The 10,878-nt window shown below is 41.9% G+C and overlaps 1 protein-coding gene across 1 annotated transcript; it reads left to right on the plus strand.

Moving 5' to 3' along the window:
• Positions 1-2,688: 2,688 nt before the first annotated feature.
• Positions 2,689-10,561, plus strand: LOC119319442 (pre-mRNA-processing factor 39-like). Its single transcript, XM_037593925.1, has 14 exons — positions 2,689-2,967; positions 3,028-3,238; positions 3,336-3,442; positions 3,872-4,101; positions 4,942-5,109; positions 5,401-5,761; positions 6,267-6,410; positions 7,004-7,156; positions 7,240-7,353; positions 7,727-7,804; positions 7,918-8,067; positions 8,502-8,765; positions 9,202-9,306; positions 9,998-10,561. The coding sequence occupies exons 1-14, from the start codon at positions 2,863-2,865 to the stop codon at positions 10,157-10,159; spliced, it is 2,352 nt and encodes a 783-aa protein (XP_037449822.1). The 5' UTR covers positions 2,689-2,862; the 3' UTR covers positions 10,160-10,561.
• The last annotated feature ends 317 nt before the right edge of the window (positions 10,562-10,878 follow it).

Raw genomic sequence — 10,878 nt, forward strand, 5'->3', positions numbered from 1 at the left:
TTTTATTTCCGACGTAAAAAGAGACTGTAAGAAAATATATAATCGCCGTAAAAAATATTTTATGTTATGTAAAATTACAAACGTAAAAACATAGTCTAAAATACACATAAACTACAAATTTTCTTGTCTTATGACCTATATTTTTATTTTCTTATGTCAAAATTTACGTAGTGAATCAATAGGAATGTAACTATTTGAATTCTAAACGTAATTTAATTATGAAATGATCGTAAGATTACCTCGGGTGAAGAATAACTTATTATGCACCCTGGATGATGAATAGTAACACTACATATATATACATATATATATATATATATATATATATATATATATATATATCTTTAGTAATGAAAGATTTATCCCGCCATCTGACTATACGAATGCATCCTTATATATATATAAACTATGTTCATCACTCAGGATGCAGAATAAGTTATTCTTCACCCGAGGTAATCTTATGATCATTTCATAAGATTACATTTGAAATACAAATAGCTACATTCATATTAATTCACTTCATAAAATTCGGCATAAGACCAGAAAAAATACATTTTACACTATGTTTTTACATTTGTAATTTTATGTAACATATTTTTTTTACGACGAGTATATATTCTTTTGTGTTCTCTTTTTACGTCTGAAATAAGACAAAATTTACGGAGCGTAAAATTACGATGCATTGATGTTAAAATAAGGGGAGAGGGGTGAAGAATAATTATTCCTCACCCAAGATGACGCATAGTCAGCCCCTATGTATATAATAGAAAGTCAAACGAGACAGAGTCCCATTGCCCCCCGAGCATAGTCTCTGGCCAAACATACTCCCTCGCCCTAACCCCGCCCCATTGCCCCCCGAGCATAGTCTCCCGTTTACCCGTGCCCCTGTAAATTTAGACTGTATCCTCTAATCTAACTAGGCCGTATGATCTACATCTACTCTACTGGTACATGCTGGTAGCCTGGCTGAGGAAAATGCTTATGAATGGGCACGAGTCGTTGTAGATAGGCAATGTGGGACTAAAAGTGACGTAGGAGTACTCACCTTACCCATAGCAGCTATCGACCGGGGTGCAATACCGCTTCCGCCATGCACTTGTAGCCGACATGGCAGACGAATCATACAAACTGACGCGCGACCCCAGGGCTCCTCATCATCATCATCTCACTGTGGTTGCCGGCTGTTGCCACCTCCCCTGCTCACCAACCCCGATTTGATCCTACAGTCAGCGCGTGGTGGCACGAAGAATATGCAAAGGAGGGTGGAGATGGAAGGAATGGGGCAGAGGAGTCGTGCTCCGACTGGCGTGGGCGTGGGGTTTGGGGAAGGAGACCACCGATGTTGAGATTGATTCAGGCAAGAAGACGAGGCAATGTGTTGTGTTGTGTACATCCTCCTCTTTCTCAGAGTAAATCAACAGTTCTGTAGGCCCAAAGAGAAAGCGTGACCTAAACCCTTGATAAAAGTGAGGCTCTCTAAAAGGCTGACCCTCCAGGATAACATTTGTACTTTCCCCGGAAAAAAGTGTGTGTCTTTTTTTACACTGATGTGCGTATCTCTCAAATGTGTTATTGGCTATCATAATTTCGAAGAAAGGATATTGGCTTCAAAGGAAATTATTATGGGTGCTTAAATTATTGCGAACCTTCTTCAACAGCAAGAAAATTCATAAGGGATAAAACTGTTTTAAAATCCTTTGAACAAATATTTCTTTACGGTTCTTCGTGCGAAGAACAAGCTACGATATCCCTTATCTCCCCCATGCTCTCCTTCCTGTTCCTGCTCACCAACAATTATTTCGGATTCCTTGCGCTCTCGACACCCCTCCCCCAAGATGACATTGTTCCATGGAGGCATGCACGTCTCCGAAGTATTCCTCTCTCATACTCATCCACTATTACACCACCCTAGATTGGAGATCCATCCTACCCAGATGTGGATAGATTATTTTGTTTGTTTTGTGAGGAGCCTAGGCTGCATGGATATGCCCGACCGTTTTGTTATATTTTTTCTATATATTGGGTCCATTTTTTGCTTTGATTTTCTCGACCCATTGGGTATGTTGCTTTAGTTCTCTCGAATTAGACATCTCTTTGCTAGATTCATCTAAGTCTCTATCCCTAGATCATCAATTTTCTTCGAATATGAAGTTGATAGTATACTTGTCCGGCGCAACACATCTCACGACTAGAAACTGCTTGAGCGCCATGAGGCACCTCGGGCTCTAGGCTTGCGCACTTCAGGCGTTTGATCAATTATTGATGGTGGGAGCAGGCCTCACAAAATCAAAACCGATAAAAGTACCCCTCCGCGGAATGAAACAGACAAAACTACCCCTGTCATCGAGATTGATGAAAATGTCGCGAGATACACGTGTGAGGGAGCCATGCTTCCACCAGGTTATTATATCCGGTCACATCGAGAGGGCTAGAGGGGTGTCCAGGGTATTTTTGCCAATCACAGTGAGAGGGCTAGAGGGGTGTTTTTCTTCTTCAAATTCAAATTCGTTCGGTGGTGGTACAAATCCAAATCCAAATTCAAAAGGAGTCCAAAATATGAGAGCAATTTAGCAGGGTGGGACAGGCACGGACTCGTCGGCGGTAGCAGGCCTGCCCGGGCACGCACGCACACGCGCGCTCTACTTTGTCCGACGGCCCACCCCCACCCCCACCCCCACCCCTACCCCCGCATCCCTCCCTGATCCAATCCCGCCTCCAGCCGCCGCCGCCGCGCCCCGCAGGAGACAAGAGAAAACCCTAACCCATCTCCGCTCCCCCCCTCCTCTCCCATCTCCGACCGCGCTGCCGCCGCCTCTCCGCCCACTCCGGCCTCCGCCGCACTCCCCGAACCGCTGCTCGGGGATGGAGAACCCCGACGGGCAAGCGGGAGCCGACGCGGGGCTTCCCCCGCCCCCACCGCCGCCCCTGGACGCCGCGGGGGCGGGTCTGGGCAGCGACCCGGCCGAGGTGCTCCCACCGCCGCCCCTGGACGCCGCGGGGGCGGGTCTGGGCAGCGACCCGGCCGAGGTGCTCCCACCGCCACCCCCGCATCTCCCGGGCGACGCCCCGTACGACGCGGCGCAGGGGGCCGACGGATCCGCGTACCCGGCCGAGCACGCCGCGCTGAACGGGACCTCCGGCGACGCGGCGGGCTACCAGGCCGCGGGGGCCACGGAGAACGGCGCCGCCGCCGACGAGATGGCCGACCCCATGGTGCCCGAGCAGTCTTACGAGGATGGTAATGCCGCCCGGGCGGAAGCCTTCTCCATCTTGTTCCATTGCCTGCCTGCTATTTTGTTGATGCTGATATATGTTTGTTGCTTGCTCTTCCGCAGCCGTGGGTTCTGCTGAAGAGGCTAGGTTATGGGACGTTGTCACCGCGGACTGCCTGGACTTTGATGCTTGGACCGCGCTTATTGAGGAGACGGAGAGGATTGCGGAGGTGAAATTGAAACTGTTGCCTTACCATACAATGCATCATTCTCTCTTTTGCAACTTGATGTATGTATGTGTTAAGATTTTCAGTAGCTTATCCTTGTTCGGTTCCCACATGTGTTAGATATTTGTTAGGTTATATGCCATTGATCTGTATTTTGTGGACCACGAAGTTCTGTCAATCTTTGCTATGCATGGATGGTCACTTGCTCCCTTGTTTTGGTTAGCACATTTGTTTTCAACATTCTTCATCGGCCTTGTTCCCTGTAGTAGTTTCATCATTGTCCTACTGCCATCCTGTCAAATTTTCCTTATTTGTGTTTCAGTGAACAACACTAGAGATAATTTTAATCTGTCTGACTAATAAAAGTAGAATGGATTTTTAATGATAAACAAGTTTATGCTAATGCCACATTATTTGTATGTTCCTGCTCAGAGCAACATATTGAAGATACGGAAAGTGTATGATGCCTTCCTTGCGGAGTTCCCTCTCTGCTTTGGCTATTGGAAGAAATATGCAGATCATGAGGGCCGTCTAGATGGTGTTAATAAAGTGTTTGAGGTGTATGAACGCGCAGTTCTTGCAGTTACTTATTCAGTGGACATATGGTGTAATTATTGTCAGTTTGCGATTTCAACATACAATGACCCAGATGTCATCAGAAGGTAGCAATTGAATACCCAAACTATTCTGATGAAGTTATTAACTTCTTATTGTGTCTTGACTTTTGTTAACTACTGCATTTTAGGCTGTATATATACAGGAATACATGACGGGAAGTGATTTTACAATACTTAGCACCTGAACAGGAATGCTTGATGAAATGCTTTATAATATAGCACTGTATTTCCGCAGTCCTTGTGGCAGTGTAGGCCATGGAACTGTTGCATATATTCAAATTTTGGTTTAGGCACTGTGTTCTTTGACTCCATGCATGTATCTTATTAGTTGTAATGACTAATCTTTCTCCATGAAGTACATCATCTGTTTGACCTTTTTTCTTTTTGTAGCAGCTATAATCTGCACTCCCTTCATCTGGGTTTGCAGGGTGTGCGCAGATTTTTAGGTCCTCAACGTGCTATATGCCACCGGAAGTATATGTCTAGAAAGTTCATTCGAATAGAAATCGAGTGACATGCTTTTGGTGGCATATACACATGTTTCGTTAGTCAAATTGTCCAGGACGTAAAAAAATCCGCTCATGCCTGATAAACCTGGATAGAGGGAGTATAAGTATTTTCATATAGCCAATATTTAGTCATTTAATGCATTAACTAAGTAGCCAATTTGGAGATCACATGTTTGTGCTATACAAAGTACTTAAGTTTAGAACATATCTATCAAGAAAGATACATCCCTCCTTCGATGCAAATGTAGCTTTCACTGTTTGATCGTACAAGCCATCATTCATTTAGTGTTTCTGGAACTAGCTAATGTATTCTTTGTCTGGGGTTTGATCATTTCATTCTTTCATCAGTAACTAATCCCATTGTTTTTTTCCACAGACTGTTTGATCGGGGTTTGGCATATGTTGGAACAGATTATCGTTCCAATACTTTGTGGGATGAGTACATCAAGTATGAGGAATCACTTCAAGCATGGAGTCATCTAGCTGTGGTATACACAAGAATATTAGAGCACCCTATACAGCAGCTTGATCGGTACTTTAATTGGTGAGTCATTGACATTATTTATGCATTTAAGTACTTGAGTATGTTTTCTTGTCTGTTGCCACTTCTATTTATATTATGACTCGTCTACTACCTCGTCCTACTTAATGGGATGTGCTGATTGGTGGATTAAAAATTCAACGAACACAACCATCGGTATACTATTTCTTAATCCATCTGGGATTTTAACTTGCAATTTTAACTAAGCTCTTAATTATATGACAATATTAGGGAAGGGAACATAAAATATGTGTTTTCTTCCGAGTCTAATTGTTAACTACTATTTTTGCTCAGCTTGAAGGAGTTGACTGCAACACGGAGCCTGTCAGAAATACTTACTGCTGAGGAAACTTCTATGTATTGTCTTACTGTTGAGAATAGTGCTGCGGTACTTGATGGAGAGGCACATCCTAATGATGTAGAAAAAACTGCAGAGCCTGAAGTTTCATCTTCAACAGAAGCAGAGGACAAGGCAAAATATATTTCCATTAGAGAAGAGTTGTATACGAAGGCCAAAGAGTATGAATCTAAGATTAGTAGTTTTGAGCATGCTATTAGAAGACCATACTTTCATGTCAAGCCTCTTGACAAACCAGAGCTTGAAAATTGGCACAGCTATCTTGATTTTATCGAGAGGGAAGAAGACATTAATAAGGTATGCTATTTTAGTTCCATCAGTCATCACATCTTCGTTTAGTAGATTTCCTGCAATGCTTGGAATCTTTCAACTTACAGTCTAGTCTTATTGGCTTCATTATATGCTTTAACGGCTAGTATTTGGACGAAGCTTCCTTTGTAATGGGATATTGAACTGAGGATAGAGCGTGGACATAATGTTTGGTTTCGATGAGGCTAAGTACTCCAAACTTTCATTTGTCAGTGGCCGTTCTGGGTTAATGATATTTGGTACCAAATATCAGTTGTTTGAATTTTGAATCTCATATATGCAGGTATTTGCTTAATGCTCACCTTCTTAACCATCTATCTATCGAGCAAGGATGGTCCCTCCTTTCTTTTGGAGGGGCCAACCTAATCAGCTAATGGAGTAACCTGTGTGAACTTCTCTTTTTTGTTGTCATTATCATAGTTCTTTTGTGCTTTATATTCATTTTTCTTTCTTCTTCTTGTCTATTTTCTGATGGTACACAATACCGTTTCAGGTTATCAAGTTATACGAGAGATGTGTTATTGCGTGTGCTAGCTATTCAGAATTCTGGATCCGCTATGTGCAATGCATGGAGGATAGACAAAGCCTAGAACTGGCAAACAATGCTCTTGCTCGTGCCACTCATGTGTTTGTCAAGGTATTATTGATAATATTATTTGTTGCCATCTATACTCAGTAACAATGTAATGTCACTCTTTAACCATCTCCATCTTTTCCTCCCGTGTGATTCATGCTTCATAGTGCGTAACTGTAGTCATATGTACATCAACCTGTGAACTCGTGAGCGTGGATCCAACCAAACTTCTGTCTCCCTATTCATGGCATTGTTTTCACTGCCACATACCATCTTGCTTTCGTACCTACTTTGAGTTTATTTTCCATGTAGACTTGTTGAGAAAAACATGGGATCTTTGTAACTAGCTTAATTGGATTGTAGGTTGTTCAGATATGTATTTTTACTGTCCTAAAAATAATTTTACCCTTAACTGATAAATTATGAATGATGTTATTTGAGCAGACTTGCCTTTTGAGATCTCATTTGATATTGATGCGTTTAGAAATCAATATGAAAAATTATAATTTTTGTCATGATCACTATCAGCTACCAATTTGCCACTGGTCCATGATAACTAGCGTATTTACTGTTATTTCTTAGGCTGCATAACTATGTATTGCCTATAGAATAGTTTCCTGATAGCTACATTCCATTTCTTTTATTATTTTAAACAGAAGCAGACAGAGATCCATCTGTTCAGTGCAAGATTCAAGGAGCTTACTGGTGATACTGCTGGAGCACGTGCAGAGTATCAACATCTCCACTCAGTGTTATATCCTGGCCTCCTCGAAGCCATTGTGAAGCATGCTAATATGGAGCACCGGCTGGTATCTCTTCATCAAACAAAAACTACTCTTTGTTTCCTTTTTTGTCTTTTGTTTAAGTGTTCATTGATCTTATTTCCTTCCAGGGAGATAAGGAATCTGCTTGTTTAGTCTATGAGAAAGCCATTGCTGCTGAAAAGGAGGAGCAGAGCCAGCTTTTACCAATGCTACTGATCCAGTACTCACGTTTCTTATATATGGTAGGTGTTTGTTGAAACTTTGAGATCATGTTTGCATTAATATTTAATCATAATTATATATGCTTGTCTAACTTTTGCCATTTGAACATCTGACAATTTTGATTGATATTAGCAGATTTTAAATGGTGTAAAGAACCACCCTTCTTGCAGTTGTTTAAGCATGGTCCTACCAATTAAAAAAATGTCAATATTTGGCATATGCTGAACATTCTGGAGGCTCTTATTTTGTCTGTTCTTCTAGGGAACAACATTTCTTTCATTGAATTAGTAGCTTGTTGAACTTGTTTGGTTTTTTATTTTGAGTTTTATCTTGTTTATTGTGTATCTCTTTGTTTTGGTTTGTGGGATTTGATGTATTCTCCAAAATGTGCAGGTCGGTGACTTGGAAAAGGCAAGGGAGATCTCAGGTGGACTGCATGGGCTAGCTAACCTTACTAAACCAGTTCTTGAGGTTACAGCTTATGAATTCTATCCGAAATATTTCAGTTTGCCACCTATATTTTTCTGGCCATACCCTCTTTGGCCCCAACTAATCTGGGTACTGTTCATTATTATCTTTTGCAGGCTGTCATCTTTCTTGAGTCGATCTTTCAGTCTGAGAAGCGTATTGATTTGTTAGAATCACTGGTGGAGAAGTTTCTTGCAGCTGAACAGACTCAAGGGGAGCTGGCAAGCTTAAGTGACAAAGAAGAATTATCTTCCATATATTTAGAGGTAATGCTTAAAGAGAGCGACTATGGTACATCTTTGCGTAATATACTTTACATACACTTCTGTGAGCATCTGTTTCACCCTGGACATGGGAGTTGTGGGGAGAAGAAATTTTTGAGGGGAAAGAATGTGGTTAATGCCCTTTTGTACTACCTCCATCTCAGTGAATAAGTCATTCGCGTAGTTCTAGGTCGACGATTTAACTATCTAAATATGTATTATATGTGACAAAAATATATATTTAGAAACTACATTCGTGTAGAAATCTAGTGATATACTTTTCATGACATATAACACATATTTAATTCCTCAAATCGATGACCTAGAACTACACGAATGACTTATTCACCTAGACGGAGGTAGTACCTAAAAGTTGCATGTGCCATAACAGTCTACACTTGTACAGTTGTACTGATACATTTGCAAATTGTCTTCAGTTTTTGGATACGTTTGGGGATGTACAGTCAATCAAGAAGGCTACAACTCGGCATACTATTCTCTTTTCACGTAAAAGGAGCACTCTGCCATCAAAGAAACGAAGAGCAGATGATGCTGTCATGTCCGGTAGAGATAAAATGGCCAAAACCGGAGATGGCACCCAACCAGGCATGGGAACTGATCCAAATGCTCATAATCCTGCAGTTTGGCCTGCGACTTCTGAAGCATCAGTGCAGCAATGGGGGGCTGCTTACGCACAGCAGGTTTTGCTTATCTTCACGCTTTACTATTTTATATGCATTAGTTTGTCCATGAATAAGAGAAGTGAGATGTTGATTTGCCCAAGCTAGAATATCTAGTCCTCTACAAATCATCCCAATTATGGGCTGGTGGTTATTGATCATTGTTTGGCTTTTAGTTCTATTTCTCTTCCCAAACGTGGAGCCCTTGACCATGTGGTCAACGTGAAAAGCAGTTGATTTCTGCAACTATTTTCTCTGGCCTGCTTCTATTGTTTAGATTAGATGTCCTTATTATTTTGTCAATCTTGTGGTTCATTCCTATGCTATGTTTTTTATTGCATCTTTGAATTTTCATTATAGAGAATTGTTATTGTTACTTTTTCATCTATGATTTGTAGCTGTAGTCATTTCTCCAGTAATGTGCCTGCTTTTGTATTTAACTTCCTGTGCACTGCAGGCTGCTTATCCTGCATATGGAGCTTACGACTACAGCCAACAAATGCCCCAATCTGCTCCTCAAGCAGCCGCTTATGGTGCCTATCCTCCCACATACCCTGCCCAGGTAGTGATTCTGGTTTCCACCTAAATCTGCAAGATGCTTCTCGATATTAACTATGCTTAGTACATGCAACTGTATTTTTGCACATAGTCGGGTTGAAATTATGTTCTTTTTTTGGATCAATCCTTCAATGGATACCCTCCACTCTAACCTTGCATGCGACTCTACTTCTTCAGTCGGAAGAGATGGCGTACTATATGAATCTGTTGTCAGGACAGTTTATTTATTTCAATCAGTTGTGGATTAGTCACACAGTTGACCTGCAGATAACACCAAATCTGCTACCACCCACAGATATCAACAATCTTGGATGCACAATGTTCATTTTGTGGTTTCATGATAGACTGCTAGCGTTCTGTTCTAAATGGAGTTTTACTCCCCACTTTTCGACATGATTGTTTAAACTTATGGGTAACTGGGTATTTGACTATACATAGTTCACAATTGCCTCTTGCATCTTCTCTAGTGGAGTATTTCCTCCGTTCACTATTGTATAAGATGCTTTGAATATTTCAATATGGATTACATACGGACTGAAATGAGTGTAACACACTAAAACATGTCTACATCTGATTTGGGGAAAAGTTAAAACATCTTATAGTAGTGAACGGAGGGAGTAGTATTTTCTCTGTCATCAGTTTTTAATCTGGTTAATGAAATGAAATCCAACTGATGGCGACCATAAATATTGCAGGCCTACCCGCAGCAGAGCTACGCACAACCTGCAGCGATGCCCGTGGCAGCAGCAGTGCCCACCCCCGCACAGGCGCCGGCACCTGCAGCAGCTTACCCTCAGCAACCTGCCGTGGCTGCCGCCCCCCAAGCTTACTATGGCGGTGCCGCCACGTACTACTGATTTCTAGATTGGTGCGCACACTAAGGGGCGGGTGTTCTCAACGCATGGGCATGTGTACCTACGTAGCTGCCTTACATAGCTGTGACCCCCCTTGGGTATCGTGTATGCATTGGCAGGAAGTTTTTTTGGCAGCAGCAGGCCAAAGAAGAAGGCAAGACCCTTTTTGTTTGTTGAGGTGTAACTAGTTATTCAGTGCTTTTTGCAGCAGCAGCAGCACTTGTAATGCGTCCAGATCTAAGATCTGTATAGGATCTTTCTTCGTCCATTGCTTGCACCATGCATGTTTCTAGGAATTATCTTTCGTTTTTCTGTGTTATCACTTTGTTTAACTGATGAGATGACTTGTGAGTTGCAATAGTATGGCTGTAGCGGGCTATCTCAGCAAGTGGAATCTGCACTTCAGCTGGCGGCTGTGTGTGTATTTAGGACCACGTGTATTGTACTCCCTCCCTTCCTAAATATTTGTCTTTCTAGAGATTTTGATTATATACGGAGCAAAATGAGTGAGTCTATACTCTAAAATATGTCTATATATCCGTATGTGGTAGTCCATTTGGAATCTCTAAAAAGACAAATATGTAGGAATGGAGGGAGTATGTATTAGTGTAGGGCGAGGGGTTGATCTTTGTAGTGTAGGCAGAGCCACTGTTGAAATCTCCTAGCAGCTCTGTGATGGCCCTGGCGTTGAGGTTCTGAAGCGCCCTGGTGATGGGTGTTGC

Source organism: Triticum dicoccoides, chromosome 6A, assembly GCF_002162155.2.
Source record: "Triticum dicoccoides isolate Atlit2015 ecotype Zavitan chromosome 6A, WEW_v2.0, whole genome shotgun sequence".
In the NCBI taxonomy this organism is placed as follows: Eukaryota; Viridiplantae; Streptophyta; class Magnoliopsida; order Poales; family Poaceae; genus Triticum; species Triticum dicoccoides.